This window comes from Trachemys scripta, chromosome 4, assembly GCF_013100865.1.
Source record: "Trachemys scripta elegans isolate TJP31775 chromosome 4, CAS_Tse_1.0, whole genome shotgun sequence".
Taxonomy (NCBI): domain Eukaryota; kingdom Metazoa; phylum Chordata; order Testudines; family Emydidae; genus Trachemys; species Trachemys scripta.
The window spans coordinates 130211992-130232636 of NC_048301.1; the positions used below are offsets into that span (position 1 = coordinate 130211992).

The 20645-nt window shown below is 51.1% G+C and overlaps 1 protein-coding gene across 2 annotated transcripts in view; it reads right to left on the reverse strand.

The window, feature by feature from the left end:
* Positions 1 to 4123: 4123 nt before the first annotated feature.
* Positions 4124 to 20645, reverse strand: part of SLC6A17 (solute carrier family 6 member 17) — a 47498-nt gene continuing 30976 nt past the window's right edge. The window contains exons 2-11 of one of the 2 annotated variants that reach the window (XM_034767549.1): positions 19855 to 20012; positions 17252 to 17378; positions 16382 to 16563; positions 14492 to 14602; positions 12280 to 12521; positions 10956 to 11148; positions 10582 to 10774; positions 9051 to 9210; positions 7885 to 8047; positions 4124 to 7291 (exon numbers count right to left, since the gene is read on the reverse strand). In XM_034767549.1, the coding sequence (XP_034623440.1) occupies positions 6923 to 7291; positions 7885 to 8047; positions 9051 to 9210; positions 10582 to 10774; positions 10956 to 11148; positions 12280 to 12521; positions 14492 to 14602; positions 16382 to 16563; positions 17252 to 17378; positions 19855 to 20012 (1898 nt within the window). In that variant the 3' untranslated portion in view covers positions 4124 to 6922. The remainder of the gene's footprint in view (positions 7292 to 7884; positions 8048 to 9050; positions 9211 to 10581; positions 10775 to 10955; positions 11149 to 12279; positions 12522 to 14491; positions 14603 to 16381; positions 16564 to 17251; positions 17379 to 19854; positions 20013 to 20645) is intronic. The other variant, XM_034767548.1, reaches the window with a different exon arrangement.

Here is a 20645-nt window from a genome sequence, read left to right on the forward strand (position 1 = left end):
GCAGGAGGATCTGCTCCTCTTCGGCTCTGTTTAAGAGCCGGGCTGCCCGAGCGCTACCGGCTTTGGGCAGCCCCTGCGCCGCCGGAGCCCGGGAGGGGAAGTGCCCGGCTGGGGGCGCAGGGTCCGGAGGCATAGGGGCTGCCCAAAGCCCGAGTGCTACCAGCTTCACGGTTTGCTGGGCAGCCTCCAGACCCTGCGCCCCCAGCTGGGCGCTTCCCCTCCCGGGCTCCAGCTGTGCTGGGGAAGCACCGGCCGGGGGCGCAGGGTCTGGGGGGTGCCCGGCAAACCGTGAAGCTGGTAGCGCTGGGGCAGCCCTTTCCCCGTGGCTGGGAGTGGGAGGGAGGAGGGGGCAGAGTTAGGGTGGGGAAGGGGCGGAGTTGGGGCGGGGCTAGGGTGGGGAAATGGGCGGGGCCAGGGCCCGTGGAGGGTCCTCTTTTTTTATTTATTAGATATGGTAACTCTATGCAATACAGGACTTCAGACGAGATGATCACCACGGGCCTTTCTGGCCTCGCAATCTATCAGCCTATGAGGTGCCCCTTACGGCTGCCTCCTTCGCGCAAGGACACCCCTGGCCAGGAAGATTCCCCTCTAGGCAGGATGAAAGGCAGAGGATGCAGAGAGAACATCTACAATAATAAACTCCACAAGATAGTGAGATCTGGCTCCCGTCTAAACGACCTGAGCAAAACACGAGCAAGGTAGGGACTGTGGGATCAGCTGAGTGCAATGCTGAGTCACCAGGTCCTCTATAGGTAACGGCACAGGGGGATGGCATCACCCAGTAATACTGCACAAGGCCAGTAGGGGGAGATGTGGAGACACGCTCACCCTGTTCTCGCAGTGGCAGAAATGGCATCCAGTTTGTATCGTTCCCAGAGGAATTACACCACCTATTCAGCCACTAACAGGTATTGACAAAGACAATGATGATCTACAATATGTTACTAAAAGCACCGTGCATGGGAATGTATTGCCGGAAACCATTACCCACCCCACTTACTGCCACCTGGATAGAAATATCACTTTGCAGAGGGGCTGGGCTGCCACTCGGTCCTGCCAGTGGTTTAGCAGCAAAAGGCAAAATCAGCTGTCTGTTCAGGGGACACTTAGCAGAGTCAGACGCAAGCTCCCAAAATCCTGGATCTGGATTCTGAACATCTCCAAAGTTCAGATCTAGAGTTTTGTAAAGAACTGGACCATTACTAAACCAGGATTGGGATTTTGACCTCCCCACTCTCCCAAGGTTGGAAATGTTGGGGGGGGGGGGTATTTCATCCTCATTAAAAAGATAGGGGTGTGGTGGGGTGGCTGCCCCACACGGGCAGGAGAAGGGTTAAGGCATCCTTGGAGAGGCTGCGCAGAACCCAGCCAATTAGGAAAGGGTTTATTGGGAGAGCCAATCAGGAGAAGGTTTGCTGGAGCAGCCCATATATAAAGGGCTGCTCAGCAGAGCAAGGGGCAGTCTCTTCCTGGAGGGCAAACGGGGAGGACTGTCTGCTGAGGAGCACGGGAGATACTGTGGGGCTGGGCAGGGCAGGATAGGGCAGCTGGTGAGAGTGGAGTTACAAACAGTGCTGGCAGCTCCCAGGCAGGCTGTGCAAGTCGGCCAGGCCTTAGAAAGTCAATTCTTCCTTAGAGGCTATTGTGCTTGTCGAAGTTGTATCCTGTGCTCGAGTAAACCAGCCTCCCCTCAGCAGACAGGTGCCAGCTAAGTGTCCCCTCAAGGATAGGTGGGGACACTTTCTGAGAACACCCCTTATTGCTCCCCAATCCTCACTGACCCCATCCCACGCCACAGGGTTTCAACCTATCAAATTTTTGCAATCAGAAAAAAAAAAGTGCATGCAGTCATAATATTGGCTCATCCTCATGTCTGAGAGAGCGTGATAGAAATTGATCATTGGCCATAAAACCCTGCAGCTGATCAGCTTTAACCCTTCCCCTGCCAGGGAGAGAGCAAGATCTGGGAACGTACCCTAGGCCACGTTTGCTGCTATAAACAGGCTAAAGTTGGTTGTTAATAGAAACTGAAGAGTGGCTGGATTACAGAAAAGTCTTAACATAACACACACGTAGCATCTATGAACCATAACACACACACACACACACACGGTGACTGCATACAGCACCTAACACTTAAACCCCGCCCCGAACATAATATCTAGCAAACGCCACAAGCAATACTGTACTTCCACGGAAAAGAAACGAAGGCAGTTCCCCCTTGTGGTTCCCCACTGTGGGCAGTGTGGCAGGGCAGCTGCCAATCACACACTAGAATAAGAAATTATAAATATCTCAAATATACAATGAAAATAGATCTGTACAGCACTGAGAATGAAAATAGCCCACGGGTCACTTTGGAATATGTTCGGCATTTAACAGAATTTACACCAACATTTACAGAGTAAATATACAATAGAAATAGAAACTATAGATTACTATGTATATATGTATATAGGTGACAGAGCTGTTCTTCATCTTTCTACCGCCACGGCTGACACACCACAAGAAGAGGGAGGGGGACTGAGTGGATTGGTTGCTGGCTCGAAAGAGTTAACTCAGGAGATGGTGGGCGAGATCTCTAGTTGGCATAAATCAGCATTGTTTCATTGAAGTGGCTGGAACTACGTGATTTTACACCAGTTGGGGATCTGGCCTCATTGACATCAGCTGGGGATTGCTTGGGGGCGAACCGACTCCAGTGGAACTACGACTGATTTACACCAGCTGGGGATCTGGCCCCATTGACTCCAATGGAGCGACACTGATTTGCACCAGCTGATAGCCTGGCCTGGTGGCTCTACAGACACAGACCAGGAAGGCTACACCAGGTATAATGCTTGTGCTCCTTTGATAATCCCCTGCTTGGGATCCTGGGGCCCACTGGGAGCAAAAAGACCTGGAGGGGGAGTAATAGAGGGAGTTTGGAAGGACCCACCCCCAATGGGCATATTATTCCATGACTGAGCACGAGGTGATTCCTTGGACCTTTCTCTAAAGCAGCTGGTGCTGGGCCCTGGGGGAGGTGGACTCTGGTCTGATGAGGTGAGGCCATTCCTGTGATCCTATGCACTGTGAGAAGGAGAGAGAGAAAGACACAAAGGGATGGAGAGAGGGAGAGGGGTGGCTTTGATTCTGCCTGCACATGGCCAGCTGTCCCAGCAGAAGCCCTCTACAAAGCTCCCCAGGGACAGGGACTACGAGTTGCAAGCAGAACGGACTCGGCTCTGATGCCATTGACACCCTGCTCTCCCCTGCACTTCTGTCCTGTCTGCGGCTCTACTGGTCCTGCGGAGTGGGGTCAGATGACAGGTTTGCAATTCCAGGCTGAGGTACTGCTCAGCTGAGCGATTCAAATGCCAGGCCTGAGTCTTCCCTCAGTGCAAGTCAGGGGTAACGCTATGGAAATCCGGGAAGAGATGCCAACGTAAATGAGAGCAGAAAAAAAAAAGGAGGTCCCGGATACAGCTGGTGCAAATCACTGAAGTCAAAATGAGATTTCCACCAGCAGGGGACCTGGCTCTGTTTCTCTCCCATGAAGTTTGGAAAAGAGCCAATTCCTAACCCTTCTGATTCCCACTTGGGTTTAAATTCTCTCTCATCTGAAGTGGAAATATCTTAGGGATGCTGGCATCTATCGAGCAGCTAATGGACACGGAACTGGATCCTTCCAGGGCCATCCTGCAGCTGCTCCATCCCCATCTGGAAGCAAGTGCACCAGCTAGGCAAAACCAGCCTCAGATGCAAAGAGCTCAACTCTGCACAGGGCACATCCATCACTTTCACTCTGCTCCGAAGGGTAGCAGGACCCACACGGTGACTCCTAATGCATCGCCCAGGAAAACAAGGTGAATCGAGAGAAAGAGTCTTCACGGTGATGGTACAAAAGCCAGAGAAAGTGACACAAACCTTAGTGGCTTGTGGGAACCCAGTGGGTCCTACTGAGCAGAAGTGAAATGGTGTTTGAGTGTAAACGGGTGGGGGTGGGTCTGATTTGCATCTCACGCAATCTTTTTTTAGTGTGTTTATCCTCAACCCCCTGCGAGGTAGAGCAGTGCTGTCACAGCTGGAGAACTGAGGCACAGGGAGACAAAGGCCAGATCCTGAAAGGTATTTCTGTTGATTGCAATGGGAGTTAGGGGCCCAAATACCTTCCAGGATTGGGGCCTGAGGGACTTGCTCAAGGTCCCACAAGATGTCTGTGGCAGTGCAAGGAATGAAGGTCTGTCTCCCACGCCATAGGCTAACACCCTAACCCAAAGGCAGCAGAAGCTTGCTTTGAATGGGGGTGGAGGGATGGGAGGGAGGCCAGTGAGCATGCAAAGCCAGTGTAACTTACCCCCCTGGGGCAAGATCTCCAGCTGGTGTAAACTGGAATAATGACTGTGAAATCAGTGGAGCTACACTACTTTACACCAGCATGGATTTGGCTCGTTGGACCCATTTCTGATCTCATCTATACCAGTGCAGATCAGGAGTGTCTCCACTGGCTCAATGGAGTTACACCAGGATAAAACCACTGTCAGATCAGAATCAGGCCCGTTTGGCATTCTGTGCAGCCCTCATTCAGCTCTGATGTGAGCAGGTGGAGCTTCCACTGAAAGCAATTGGAGCCGTACCCACTTAAGCTTGAATATGACCCCAATATATTAGAGAAGGGTTGGGAGCACAAAACAAAGGAGGGGGATGTTCTACTTCATCGTATACCCATTTGCTAGTTGTCTCTACAGCTACACGCCGTTCTGACCTATGGTACATAAGTCACCCTAACTGAATGCCACAGTGGTGCACGAACACAACATTATGGACACATTGTTTCTGACTCAGAAGATTGCAAGGGAGATGTACCCCTTGCCTGTGGTTGCTGAGTCATGTGACCTTAGCTTGGAAAAGCACCATGGGTGGCTTAGGGGAGAACTGATTTTTAGTGCAGGGATAGGGAATTGGGTGTTAGGGGTTCGATTCCCAGCAGTGCCACTGCTTCACACTGTAACCATGGCCCAGTCGGTGCCTCAGTTTCCCCGCCTGTAAAATGGCTACTGCGGGGCTCAATTAATGTCCATAAAGTGCTTCCAGACCCTTGGATGGCAGGTGCAATAGAAGGGTCAATGGTTATTATTTAAAGGCTCACAGGTTGCATGAGGGAAGCCTCAGAAGAGATGGACCTATGGGCAGAAACGGTGCTAATGGAAACGAACGAAGCAGCAAAAAGTTCCAGGGCTTTTCACCCGTCCTTCAGTCTTTCCATGTTTCCTCAAGAGGGGATGGACTCTCAGCAGAGGGGAAAGCAAAGGATGAGAGGGGAGAAGGTCTCCCAGTCTTTGCAAGGACAAGGGGAGATCAGCCTGGCCTATGCGTTGGCATGAAATACCATCGAGCTGGCAACTTACAACAGGAGTAAGAAAGGGCAGGTTAAAAAAAGTGTACTTAAATGGATGGGAGAGACCCACAATTATTTCCCCCACCCAAACCCTAAATCTCATGGATGGGTGTGACAGACATGGGTCTGGGTCGCCACCAGACATGCCAAGACCTCACACTAATGTACAGGAGACTCCGTAACACACAGTGCACACTGCAACCTACGTTTCCATACCACTGCAAACTCGGCATGGAGCCTCTGAGCCAACTACACCCCTGCTGTAAGGCTGACGTCTACGAAGATACACCAGGGAGGAATTTGGACCCTTGCTTTTAGATGCATGAGGCTAGTGAACAGGAAGAAACACACACAGTCAGCTTCCATTACACCCAGATGACACCACTCTAAATAAGGACAGAATTTAGATCATGGGACTCTATTTCCTACAAAAGCTAATCCAAGATTGTAATTAGAATCCAATACCCCCAGCTTCTCTCTACTCATCTCTGTATCTAGGAGGGCTAGGGTCTATCATTCACCAGTCCAGGGGGCTTCTTTCACACAGTGCATTGAAAATGAAAATCCTGGGGCTGGAGCTTGCTCACAGTTACCCAATTGCAAATCAGGAACGACTTCAGGGGTCACTCCTGATCTACACCAGCGTCACCCTGCTCAAATTCTGGCCTGTGGACATGGCACATGCTCACACACCTGAAATCATGGTTGCACCGGAGGTCCTGTGCCACTTTGGATGGAGTAACACTGTATAATAAGTGGGTGTGCTCACTGCAGCTCAGTTTAGAATGAGATCCCACCCCACCCTGACATGACTCATGGACATATTCCCCATGTGTGTTGAACCAACATCCGTAGTAACACAACAGATACCAAAGGGTCAGCTAGTTGCTGGCGCTCACTGTAAAGTGTTGTCCACTCAAGATGCGTCTCCGCTGGGTGAAAAATGTCCACTAAAGCTGAGCTCTGAGTGTCTCCAGAGCTACAAACCCAAAGGAGGTGCCACGACCACCACCCCATCAGGTGATGGCTGTCCATCGGGCTATGAACATGGGTGGTCAAATGTGATCAATGGAATAAGAGCCATCTCTTCTCCTAACTAGGGGAAAACCAAGAGGAAGGGGAAGAACTCCAGGTTATAAGAGGAAACGTCTTTGGCTGTCACCTTATTTTGTATCCCTTCTCTGTACTCTCGATGCTTGGAAACCAAGAGATGCTTGGCTTGGTCTCCAATTTTCTCTCTCTGGAAACACACCCATCAAATTTATTGCAGTGTCTTCTTGTTTTTTTTTTTTTTTCACAAGGGCAGCTGACAAGGGATCCTGCCTGATTGGAATTGCTGAGAGGGAAATCCAGGACCCTCCCATGATCCCTTCTTCCCGACCTTGCCTGGGAAATGGCTGCTTACTTGCTAACATTCTAGGAAGGGTTTCTTCTTTTTTTCCCCTTTTTGTTCCACAAATGGACAGGATCCATTCCCCAGTTGCCTCCGCTCCTAGGTGCTGGGGGTGGCGGGGTGGGGTGAGGGCTGGTGGGTGGCCATCACAGTTCAGATTCAGGGGTGCTGGCCAAGTGGTACCCACTTCCATAGCGTCCGTTGGGTGCACTGCTCATCTCCATTGGGGAAGCATTTCCCGGGCCCAGGTAGGAACGGTGCATGGGCATCGGGGACGGGGTCTCGCTGGGCACTTTGCTCAAAATGAAGCGAGTCTCATCATTGTCCTCCAGGTTGGAGATGTCCTTCATCATCCGGCCCTTCTTGTAGGTGACAGAGAGGGCGTTGGAGCCATCGGACACCAGGTGGAACTGACGGAGGATGAAGACCACGGGCAGTGGGAGGGTGGCCAGGATGATGAGGCAGATGAGGATGGCCATAGCCCACATTGGGTAATAGAGAAACTTCTCTGTAGCCTGGAAGAGAAAGAGGTAGCTTCATTACAGTGGACGTGAGTGTCTACACCTCCATGAAGGCACATGGGCAGATGACAGGAGGTTATCACTGTGGAGTAAAGTCAAGGTCATTGTGGTCTTGGTCCTCCAGGTCCTAGAGAGGACCAGGACATGGTGTATAGGGGAACTTAATAAAGGGAGGCAGGAGGCCACTGTCTAGCTCTCTGCCGATTCACCTGATGTCTGAGGGAAGGGGATACAGAGAGATCCATCTACTATAGGTGTGCTTATCACGAAGGAAAACTTTCCCAGAGTCTGGTTGTCCCTCACCCATCGTCTCCCGCCAACTGTGTGGTCTATATAAGAAGGAAAGGGCAGTTTGGAGCTTCAGGGATGGAGGTGGAGGTGGACAGGAAGTCAATTACCAAACACTGTGGAAGCAGAGAATTCCCAGCTGCTAACCTGGAACCAAACCTTCACTCAGTGTTTACCCAGGCATTACGCAGGCAGACTTCCCATGAGGAAGGTAAGGACCGAGTAAAAACTGAGTAAGGGCCTCAGGGTTGGAACTGTGGAGGAGAGGACTCACTAAAAGCTGGTATTCCTGTACTCACCTCCTCTCTGATCCAAGCGCTGTAGCCCGGTGGGTTGACTCCCAGCTGGATGATGCTGGCTGTCATTAGCACAGCCATGCAGAGGGGAGAGACGTACTTCCAGGTGTAGAAGTAGAAGATGTACGGCCGGAAGCCCAGCATTTCTGTCAGTTCCTGCATGAACCTGGAGAGAAAGGAGAGGAAATCCAAATGGATGGAGCACAAGAGTCCTGCCTTCTCCTTTCTCACCACTTCAGATGGAAAACTCCTACCCAGGAACCGCCTCAGTGAACTAAGCATTGGGTGACCCTAGAAACAGTCAGAGGTCAGCTTAGATCCAGAGAAGGATCCAAAAGCTTCTCTTAGCTTTTTGAAGCTCTTGAAGCTACAGAGCTGGCCTGGGAAAAGTCCACATGAGGGACTCCAGGAGCCCCCAGATGCTCCCAGGAACAGCTACCTTGGGACTGCAGCATTCCTGATTCCGGACCCCTCTCGAATCCTCAAGTGAAGGGAAATGAAAAGCAATGAAGACAAGTGGAACCAAACATTTCAGAGACAGTTTGGTTCCAGGATGGGGTTACGTTTTCCAAATTATATTTTAGCCGGCTGTACACTTAGACCAAGTTCTAGATCCCCTCTTTATATCCGGGTGAAGTGCTATGGCTTGCCTTATATGCAGGAGGACAGAGTCCACGATCATAATGGCCCCTTTCTGGCCAATGGGCCAGATTCTCAGTCGCCCTGTGCCTTATGTGGTATTGTATACCAAACCACAGTGGGTGCAATACACGACTGTTCTGATCTGTACTACTTTTGCATGGGTGAAGATGACTTCACCAATTGCAGGACCAGGGAGAATCTGGCCCTGTGAGCTCATGACTATCTGTCGACCCCTCCAGGGTTAGAACTCCTTGATGGGACCTCTACAAATGCCTTCAGGACTGGCCCATGCTCTGGTCCTAGCCCTGGGATTAGAGAGGGGGGAAAACTGTTGATCCCTGCCTCAAGCTTTGCCTATCGTTGCTCCGAACCTTGAGGTGCCACCTTGGGACAGAGAAAGGTGGCTTGGCACTAACCCCTGTACCGTTACATATTTGGAGCAAGAGATTAAAGGAGAAAGCTTAGGAATCCAGCCAGGCTAATAGAGGCAGCAGAGGTGTCATTATTGCCATTGCGTGAGTTCTTACTTCTTGGTGCCATAAATCCAGGCCACAGCAATGTTCTCCAGGATCACCACAACTGTGAGCGGCAGCGTGGCAGAGTAATCATCAAACATGGTGACGAAGTAATTCCCCGAGTGCTGCACGAAGATCAAACCTATCAGGAAGGCGACGATGCAACAGCCAACTGCAAAGAGCACATGGTCACAGTCAGCATACTCCTCCAGGGGAACGCAGAACTCAGGGAGGGGGAAGAATGGGGTTCTAATAACTCCCCCAGCCTAAATTAATACATCCTCAAATCTGCTGATGGAATAGTAAATAATGACAACAAGAAGCATTTCTGAGCATCAGTGAGTCTAGCAACCTGCTGAGACCGCTGTGGCTACAAACCTAGGCTAATGCACCGGTCTCTACTGTTGCCTTGTCCTCCCACTGTTTGCCTCTTTTGTCACCTGGGCCCTGATCCTGCAAAGTCTTATGCACGTGCTTAACTTTCAGCTCTGGGACCAGTCCCATTGCAATCAGTTGCAGGCGGAGGAAGGATGGGTCAGTGGTTCTCAGAAAAATAGGAAGTTTATTATTATTATGATTTGCATTACAGCAGCAAGTAGGAGCCCCAGCCATGGTCAAGGTCCCATTGTGCGAGGCACCACACATACATATTGTGAGATAGCCCTGCCGTGAAGAAGTTCTAAAAGACAATGGGAGGAAGGGAAACTGAGGCACAGAGCAACAACATGACTTGCCAACTGTCAAGAGCTAGTCAGTGGCAGAGCCAGGAATAGAACCCAGGTCTCCTGAGGCCCAGTCTAGTGCCCTCCTGCACAATTCATCTCCCTCTGCTTTGGGATTGCTAGGGACAGCAGGTGCTGTGTTAATATTAAATCATTAAATGCATTGAGGAGAACTAGCGATGAACATGAATGGCAGTGGAGAAGGCACACTGTGTGTGTCCAAAACACCGAAATGCTGAGGCCACTAAAGGTGCAGATCTGGATCTGAAACACCTCCAAAGTTTTGGGTCTGGAGTTTCGGTTCTGGTCCATCTCTACTTATGACATTTGTTGCTTCAATGTTATTTGCAGTCATGGATCCATAGCCTGGCACTCCCAAGAGCAGAAGGAAGCAGGGTTCTTCCCACCTCCAAACGTCGTCACCTTTCCAACCCGCTCCCAGCAACTCAACAGCCAATCCAGTGCCTAGGTAACTCTGGGCCTCACTAGATCCAGAGTTCCATTCCTCCCCCCACCTCCCTCCCACATTCAGCCCCTTCCTCATCCAGGTTTTGCTCAGAAATCCCTCCGGGAGCAAGCTCTGCTCCCCTGGTCCTGCTAACCTTGGGCCCTTCCTATAATGCAGGCAGAGAGATGAGGTATCTGTGCACGCTCCTGGGACATCCTAAGCTTCAGCCCTGCTGGTGGAGATGAGATCTGACTGGGCCTCACAAACCAGCTGACGCTGCAGTCTCCAATCCACCTGCTCGAGTCACCGTGCCCACCCCAAGGAAATGGAGAACCCCCTGCCCCCAAGGCAGTGCAGCCAGAAAGAACCTCACCTGTGAAAACTTCCTTCCGCACCTTGAAGGTGTCAATGATAGGGGTAGTGATACCCGCCATGGTCCCAATCATGCTGCCCAGCCCCAGGTTTATCAGCATCAGGAAGAACATCACGGACCAGAAAGGAGAAGCTGGGAAGTGGGTCATGGCTTCAGTGAAGGCAATGAAGGCCAGGCCGGTTCCCTGCACTGACTGCATGGGGGGAGAAGAGGGACAGCTGTGTCAGACTCGGGAGAGAAATACACTGGGGACATGTGCATAAAAACACACATGCATCTGCAAGCCCAACAGCTACACCTACACCCAAATCCCACCCCCTGCCCCTGAGCTACCCCTAGCTCTGAAGCGAATGCAAAGGATCGTCCCCAAGCACCTTGTTGAGCTCATCCTCTAGCAGGCAGGGGTCCAAGCCCAGCTCCTTGAAGTGATCCTCCTTCACCGTCATGATCACTTGGTACATCTCGCTGTAGTCCTTGGCCGTGAGATGGGAGAAGTTCACGTGGGGCGGGATGAGGTCATGGCTCAGGACGTGGGTGTTCAGGTAGCCCAGGATCTTCTCAGTGTTCCTATGGGGAGCAAAGCCAGAGTCACCCATGGAGCCCCCACCCTGCAATGGAGACGAGGTGGGATGTGATCACCCCCTATGGGCCAGGCAGGGCACTGCGTGTGGAGGCAGGACAATGGGAGCAAGGCGGGGCATCATCAGCAACATTCTCCCGCAACATAGGTGCACCGGGAGGCAACCCTGCCATCAAAAGCACTGAGGGTTGTACATTCTCTCTCCTCCTGCATCCAGCATTAGCCTCCATCTCTGCAGCACTCGCTGTGAGTACAAGGAGAAAAGCTGCCTTGGCTACCAACTCTAGACCGTGATCTCTCTGGGATCAGCAAGCGTCAGACCAGTCTGTGCAGCAGTCCCCTGACGCCAGCACTGCTCCAACGCTTGCCCCTCAGGTTTATAACTTCGACGTAGGTAGTGCCACTCGTCCAGAGATCCAAAAGCACTGTGCTCTTTTTAGAAACTCGGTATAGAGCTCACTTCACCCAGCGCTGAAACACAGCCACTTCTGCGGTAGAGCGCAGCAGCTCTTTAACATCACATAGCTACGCACCAGGTGAGGACAGGAAGTAAAAGAGAATCCCGTCTCCAGCTGAAATTGGAGGAGGAATTTAGAATGTAATTAGCCAAGTTGGATTTGCCCAGGACAGTCAGGCCAATACCTCAGCTTTAAGCTTGGATTTCCAAAGGGATGTAAGGTCTCATTAGAAGCTGATGGGAATTGGGTACTTAGTTTATGACTCAGAGAGAAAGAGCACCCTGCAGTGAGTCACCAGCAATACCCTAGACATGGAGACCTCCCATTCAGGCCCAGTATAGCTGCTGAGATCAGCTGCACCAACCAGGTATTATGGTTTCATTTATCCCTGTAAAATCTTTTCATCTCCGTTGGGTCATGAATGGAGACTGAACTGGGAGCTCCTGGACCTAAAAGCATGAGCTTTGAATGCATGCACTAAAAGAATAGGGCCCAGATCCTCAACGGCATTTAGGCACCTAACTCCCATTGAAATCAATCTTTGAGGATCTGGGCCCAGAAGATACTGAATATGCATCCCCATTTGTGTGGGTTCACCCTCTGGGCGGGAGACCAAGGCCAGGAGAAGGGCCCTGGGAAGTGAGAGGAATCCACACGTACTCCACCACACATTTTTCATTCATGATGTTGGCCTTGAACCCCAGCACGGCGAAGACCACCAGGGTGGCCAACACGGAGGTGAAGAAGTTGATGAAGGAGACGAGGGTGGCGTCGAAGTGGCAGTTATTGTCCTGCTTGTTGTAGCTGGAGAAAGCGATGACACCTCCAAAGCCCAGGCCCAGGGCGAAGAAGACCTGAGTGGCCGCCTCTCGCCACACCTGGGGGTCCAGCATCTTGTCAAGCTGGGAGGGGAGAGAAAGTGGGAGGAGCCTGGTGAGATGCCCCATCTCCCTGTTCACTCAGCCTGTCGGGTCCAGGGAAACCCAGCACACCCATCACTGGCAGCAAGCCAGTGACGTCCCTTGTGGTAATGGGTGGGTGGAGGCTCAATATGTAGAACCTTGGGCTCCATGTGCTAGCCGGGGCCATGGGCTCATGCCCACTGCACCTTGGACTACACTTGATCAGGATTTTCACATATGCATATGGATTTGGAGAAGCAAAGAATATAATTCCCTCCCAAACAAACACCCCCTCTAATGAGGGTAGTGAGCCCATTGTGCTTACGTAGCCTATTCCATTCACAGTTCTCTAAGAGTTAGGTGTCACCATCTCTAATTTACAGATGGGGAAACTGAGGCACTGAGAAGGGGGAATTGTCATACAGTGACCGAGCTGGGAATAAGAACCCAGCCTGCTTGATGCCTGAGCATGTCTGTGCTCCAACCACGAGACCAAAGTGCTTTTCATGGATATCAAAGACCCTTCAAAGCAAGTGTGGTTAGCTTCTTTTCAGAGATGGGGAAGTGACTGGCCCAGGGTCACACACTGAGTCAGCAGAGCTGAGAAGAGCGCCCAAGTTTCCGGACATTCACTCAGATCCCCCATCCACTAAACCGTCCTCTCCATGAGCTCCCTGTCTTTAATACCTGCCCTCCCCACTACTATATAGTTCCACCCAGGCACCCACTTTCCTTGCATTCTGCAGCGAGCTCCAATCTTCCCATCAGGACCACTGGCTGCTGACTTATCCCTTGCTGACTATGCTGTTTGCTGCCACGGGACCTGGAGTGCTGCAGGACCCCGCACTGCGTGGAGCGGGAGCTGGATGCTGAATTGCGGCGTGTTCATATATGCAAAGCAGCCGGAGGCTGCACAGAGCCAGCTCTCTCTAGCTATTTCCAGCACACGTCTCCCCGTGGTGCCTGAGTACCTTAGGAGTGCCCTACACATTAACATTAATTGAGAGCTAATGCCTGTGTGATTAGCCTAGTTTGTTTTAAATTCTCCCCCCCATCTCAGCTTCCCCTTTATTATAAAAGCCAGAGCTGTAGGACTGAAGTGTCTGGGTATCTCTCATCAAACTATCATCATTAATATCTTGCAACAGCTTTGTGGGATGAGCTGATTCATCTACATCTCAGATTCATTAATTAATTAGCTAGTTAATTACTTGATACGTAACACTGATGGCTGCCTAAGTTTGTAACTGTGGAGGTTTGTCTGCCAGTCAGCATCTGTCATAGAGGCAGCCCCATGAAGTTTTAAAATGTAGCCCATGTCGACAAGCACAGAGACTGCAGGTGCCAACCAGCAATGCCCCACCTTGAGCTAAGAGACCTGCCCCCCCAAACATTGCATGCTGGGAGCTGTAGTTTCCTTTAGCTGCACCCCTACATTAAAGATACAGACTGCCCCACTTTTGTAAGTTAGGTGTGGTCTTGGGGTCCTGACTGTTTCAGTGGCACTGGGTTTAGGCACCCTGATTTCCTGTAGGGGGCGTGTGTAGCACTGATTGTATGTGCATATAGGGTTGTGTAAGGCTGTGTGCAGCTGCATTGCATGCATCTGTGTGTGTGTGTGTGTGTGTGTGTGTGTGTCAATCTGTTTCCTAGTGTGAACCAATGATATGTGTAAATGGGACTGGGTGTGTGCACAGGGCTCATTGCATGTGTGTAGTTGTATGTAGGTAGGTGTAATTTTGTGTATGTGTGTGCACCTGCCTATGGTTGATATAGGAAGCAGCCTGCTCCCTCCAGGGAAATGAAGGAGCAAGCCAGAAGGAATGGGAGCCTGTGTCGTGATCATGGACCTCTGCCTCTATCTCCCACCCAAACTCATCATGAAATCAGCAGGGCAAGCAGCCTTGCGAAATGGCCCTGTCCCTCTCTGATCAGGCAGAGGGGCTGTACAGCGAGCGCTGGTCACTTACCTTAGGAGTGAACATGTGCAGGATCCCATCTATCGCCCCTCTCAGGAGCAGCCCCCGCACCAGGAAGCAAAGGAGCACCACATAGGGGAAGAGGGAGCTGAAGTACATCACCTAGGAGAGAGGAGACCCAACGTGACAAGGACCTGTGCACAGCTACCGCCTCCCACACTGACACTCAGGCAGGGCCCATCCTCCGTTCCCTTCTGCACACAATCCCCCGACAGAAAAGGAGCAGGAGGGGGAGAGAATGCTACTCTGAAAGAGAAGCATTGAGCCTCTATAAATCAGCATGAAACATGTTGCAGCATTAAGGCGCATTGTGCTGCTGGGATTGTTGCCCTTCAATACCTAAATGCCAGTTCTATCTGCCATGGCACAAGGAGGCGCTGTGCTGCTAGGGATGCTGCCCTCCATAGCCTGAACCTATCCCCTTTATACTGTAGCATGGTGTAAAAAGCCCCCAGTACAGTCTCTCAAAAAGATTTGAACCTACCACCTTTAGCACTGACCTTTACCACTGGAACAGCCTCCATTTGGTTGTAGCAGTAGTAGGCTGTTATCCTCCTTATGACCCAGCCACTAGGGAAGAGTGGGGATGCAACGCATACTTGATTGGCATGAGGGGGCCCTGGGCGGCTAATGCTGACTACCCGTGTAACCTGGGCCTATTTCTAGTGCTCAGGTGAGCATGCATTAACAGAGTCCAGTGTGTCACACTTAATCTGAGCAGGGAAGTTTGGCTGTTAATGCTCCACTTTTGTTCTCTGCTTGGTGCAGAGCATCGGGTGCCTCTTTGTATTGCTGGGATGGCAGCCTGGGGACTCATTGCCCTGATGCTCTACAGCAGAGTTACGGGGACACACAGTGTTCCGGCATCTCAGCTGGGATTTTACCCTTCAGAACTCCCTCGCCTTGTTCCGTGATGAGACACAGCCTTTTTCATAGCGCCAAATGTGAACATCATCGAAATGTTCATTGCAGCCTTCTCCCCAAGCCTCTGATCGAGCCCTGGTTGGGTCTGGTGCCTACCAATTCCCATCGGTGCCGCCTGCCAACCCAGCAAGACAGGCTGGGCGTTGTGGCAGCTTCCTCGGAGCAGAGATTCCTCAGCACTGCCAAGGGCAACTAGCGCAAAAGGTCAAACCTCGCTCTGGGCCCAAATCATCACACATGGGTGCCCAATGTGTCATAGCCAGGTGCCTGGCCTAATTGTCACAGGTGCAGAACATGTACATGCCCCCCTGAAGTCATAGGGACACGGGACAGGAAGGGACCTCGCAGGGCATCCATTCCAGTCCCCTGCTATCGCAGGCAACCCCATTCATAAGTGTTTGCCCCACTACTCCTATTGGAAGCCTGTTCCGAAACCTCACTGCTCTGATGGTTCTAATTCTAATCAACAGCCTAGATTTATTCCTGACCAGTTAATCCCCATTTCTTCCTGGGCCAGCATGGTCCTTTAGCTTAAATAGCGTCAGCCTTTTTCACAGCTGGTCAGTGGGGAGCTGCAGATAGCCAGAACCTCAGAACACCAGCTCATTTCCATTAGGGGACCTACAGGCTGAGATCTCAACATGGTGGCAGAAGTTAATACCCTATCACACACCAGGGGTATCTGCAGAGGTCAGTCATGATGGTTACATCAGCAGGGCCACATTCCTAGCAGGAATAAACTCACCAGCTGTAGAAACCTCCTACCTCCAGGCACAAGCAGCTGCAGACATTCCTACCTTCTCAGACACTCCATAGCTACACTACTACCCAGCTGCTCTTTTGTAGACACTCCCCAGCACTGGTTGCATTTACTCCTATTATCCTTGGTGCACGTAACATCACTTCAGCCACTCGCAGGAAACAAGGCTTGTGGCTCTGGCCCTTGCTGACCCTCACCTTCCCTGAAGACTGAATTCCTTTGATCACGGCCAATCCCACGACGCTCCAGGCCGTCAGCAGGCACAGGGTCATCTTCCAGTTGAGCCCTCCGCCCTCTGAGATGGAGCTGGAAATCTCCAGAGCCTCCCGGTACCAGAAGTAGGTGGTAGCGGAGCTCTTCTCACATTCTGCCTCCACAACTGAAACAAACACGGGCCAGGAGAGGTTGGGTTGCTGGAAAGCACCCCCCTCCCTTGAGGGTAACATGTCATTAAGGACCCGCCTAAGTCCCAGGGCGGCCAGCCGTCATTTACAAATGTCTGTACAGCACTTGGGGGATTGGAGCTTGGTTGATTTTTAATAGCAAAGAGGGGATAGAAAGATGCGAACAAATGAAAATAAGATGTTAAATAAGTGATGCAATTTACACCTGCCATAAAATATTCCCAAGTATACCAGGGAGATGTTCAGATGTTACTAAACACGCTCTGTATTGGGCTCTCAGGAACCAGCTAGATGAGCACTCCGAATGCAATTACCAGCTGCCAAATCCATCTGCAATCCCGATAGCAGGCATGCCACAGTGGCTGTCTCCTTAGCGCAACCAGGCAAACATGTCCCAACACAACGCCATGTCCCACCAGTGGGGAAATACCCACAAAGAGACAGCAAGTGTCCCATGCGCTGCCACATCCCAGCATCCCCTAACCACGAGCATCCCCATCCAGTGACAACTATCAGCAATGGAAACTACCCACAACCCCGGAAGCAACTCCCCAGATCCAATGCCTTGTCCCAGCAGCTGGAACCATTTGCAACCCTAACAGCTCTTGTCCACGTCCTGTCTCCCAGCACCTGCTGAGCTGGAGAGACAACAAAATTACTCACCAGCCACTGTGCCATTTTTAACGATGGGGCACTCGCTCCAGGGGAGCGGATACTGGAAGGATTTAAAGAAGTAAAAGATGCTCCAGCCGATGATCACATTATAATAAAGACCGACAAAGAAGCAGACCTAGGGGAGGGAAAATAACATAGTGTTTAGATCCCGCACGGTGCATCCCTTATACAGACCTGACGCTGACCAGGAAACTCTGGGACAACAAGGCAGCTGGGGTGATGAGACGTGGTAATCTGGGCCTGATCCCAAAGTCTGGTGATGTGAATGGAAAAACTCCCATTGACTGCAATGGGCCAATGGATCAGGCCATTAGAATGTTCACTTCCAATGACCATGAGAGACCCGGAGCTTTACTACGATGGACCTTCAGAAAAAGCAAATTTTAAGTTTGAATTCCAATTCTTCAATCTCGTTCTTCAATCCAAGGTCTAACATGGTCCACTGGCTGGGAGCTGAAGCAAGACCAATTCAGACTAGAAACAAGGTGCACGTTTTTAACAGTTAGGGGAATTAATGACTGGAACAACTGGCCAAGAACTGTGGTGAGTTCTCCAGCCCTGGCCATTTTGGAATCGGGATTGGATGTTTTTCTAAAAGATCTGCTCAAATTCAAACAGGAATGAATTCCGGGAAGTCCGATGGCCTGTATTATGCAGGCGGTCAGACCAGATGATTACAGTGGTCCCTTCTGGCTAGATAATCTGTTCATTGCATCTTCCCCGAAGCGTTTGCAGTTTGTGCTGCGCAAGCTTATTAAATACGTGTTGTTGTCTTTTGCTCTTTACGCAACAGAAACAACGTGGAGAAACCACACAGGCACAGCTGGGTCCCAAATAACTGTGTTACTAACTATACACAGATAGGACGGGCCTAATCACAGACACATTGCTGCTTCTTTCTGGCACGTTCTAAGACACAGAACACAGTGAGTGTCACTAGCCGGTTGGCAACCGTTTAAAGGGACACTACCTTATTTTCTGTATGCTACAATATGTGATCCAAGCAGGGAACAGGCCCAACACCACCCAACCCATGTAACTAACAGACACACAGCAATCCTTGGTGAAAATTCTTGCTGCATTATCCTCAGTCTGAGCTTTATTCAGAGAAGAAATTAGCAGAGAATTTTATCTAAATCGGTGCGATCACTTTGCTGTCTGCTCGCAAGCTGGAAGCAAAGGTGACATTGGCTGAATGAAAGATTCATCATGAATGAGTCGCTCGGCTGTGATTACATTCCAAACTGAATTCTGAATTGCCTGTGTAACCCACTGATCAGGATGTGTTGTGGGTGTCGTCCTCTGCACCTGATCCGCAGGGGACATGAGTCTGATACAGCCCTAATTTGAGAGGCTGGCTTTTTAGCTCATGATGTAAAGACTCATGTTTTCAGCTCCCGGTTCAATCTCTGGTGTTGACCAAGGTGGCAGCTGTCACACGTGTTTTTCAGTGAAGTTGCTTTCGATACGTAGTAGCCAAAGCTAAGAAATGAAAAGTTAAGGAAGAAACCAACAGCTCTGGGTTGCATGTCTGAGGCTGTGCCTGGATTAACACAGTCTATACTGGTGTAATGGACATCACACTCTGATCTCAAACTCCTGCAAAACCCACGGGGAATTGCTAGTGATGGTAGTGCTGTGTGCTCTGGGAAAACCTGGAGCCAGGAGATAATGAGGCTAGAATGGGAGCCATTTATTACTACTTTACAATTGAACCTGCAGCAATGCACCATAACCAAATGCTCGGAGCTCACCTGCAAGGGACTATCTCTTCTAGGGCAATCCAGGATGAACCCCCTCACCCCCATCATGCCCTGGAACTAAGGTGAGAATCTCTATCCATTCAGAGACTATCCAAGGGACTGATTCTGTGAGGTGCTGAGCATCTCCTAATGTCCATAGGCTCCATTGAGGGCACTCAGTAGCTCTCAGCAGATGTCCAGCCCCCGGCTAGCACATCCTGTTTGTGCTGAACTTTTCCTCTTAGAAGCCCAGGTGAGACTGCCATATTGAGCTCAGGTGAGACTGCCATGTTGAGCCCAGGTGAGACTGCCATGTTGACCTCAGACTGAGGTGGAGCATTGCACCCCATCACTCACTAGACTGATTAGGCAAATGACAATGCACTTGAATTTCTATGTATAGGAATTACCTCCCCTGCTACCAAACTGCAGCCACCTCTGGGGTGGGACATGGCAGCTGTTTAACAGCACTCCTAACTGCCCAACAAAGGTGAAGAATACTATATCCGCTAGCTATGTAGTGGCCCACACTGGCGTCTGACCAGGACATTGGGGATAACACCCTGACTCTTGCAATAAGTGCTATGGGATTTTGATGACCACAAGTGGATACAACCCTGGTTTTACATCTCAACATCCTCAGACAAGTACCTCTTCCCAGGCTCCATGATGACTAAGGATGCTGCCGTGGCAGCTGGAAGTCTGTTTTGCTATTGCTCCAGTTACCGTAGCTAGGAACCCAGCTGTTTGTGGCCTGCAATGCCCTCCCTGTGACTGGACAAAGAGATCAACCCTCCTCCCCTCCCACAACCACACTTGGCACCGGGTGAAACTCATCTGAGCACTCACGAGACAGCTGGCATATCCAATGCCCCCCAGGCGGGGGCAGATGTAATTCCACACGCCGATGCTGCCCCGGCGGATTCTCTGACCCACGGCCAGCTCCAGGAAGAAGAGAGGGAGCCCGATGATGATGAGCAGCACCAGGTATGGGACCAGGTAGGCACCTGGCAGGAGAAAAAAGGGCCATTACAGATCCCACCTGCAACTGTGACAGCCAGTGTTCTTCCACGTGGTGAGACAGACGTGGAGGGGGAGAGGAAGGAGGACAAGGGGGTAGGAGAGAGAAAAATCTCAACCATGATGTCTCACCAGCCGCCTGTTCATTATAACCCAGAACCATCAGAGTCACCCCCCTGCGCCTGTTGTTTTTCTTACACACCGACAGGTACCTAGGATACTCGTTTGCAGAGGAAACAGACACAGAGCAGCACCAGCTCCAGGAACCAGCTGAGGAAGCAGGTGCTTGGGGCGGCTAAGGGGAAGGGGTGGCACGTCGGGCTCTTCGGCGGCAATTCGGCAGCGGGTCCCTCAGTCCCTCTCGGAGGGAAGGACCTGCCGCCGAAGTGCCGACAAAGAAGAAAGCGGTGCGGTGGAGCTACAGCCGATCACGGCTTTTTTTTTTTCCCCCCGCCGCTTGGGGCGGCAAAAACCCTGGAGCCAGCCCTGACACAGAGACTGTCAAGGCTGCTTCCCCACTCCGAACTTTAGGGTACAAATGTGGGGGCCTGCATGAAAACTTCTAAGCTTAACTACCAGCTTAGATCTGGTCCGCTGCCACCACTCCCAAATGTGCTAAT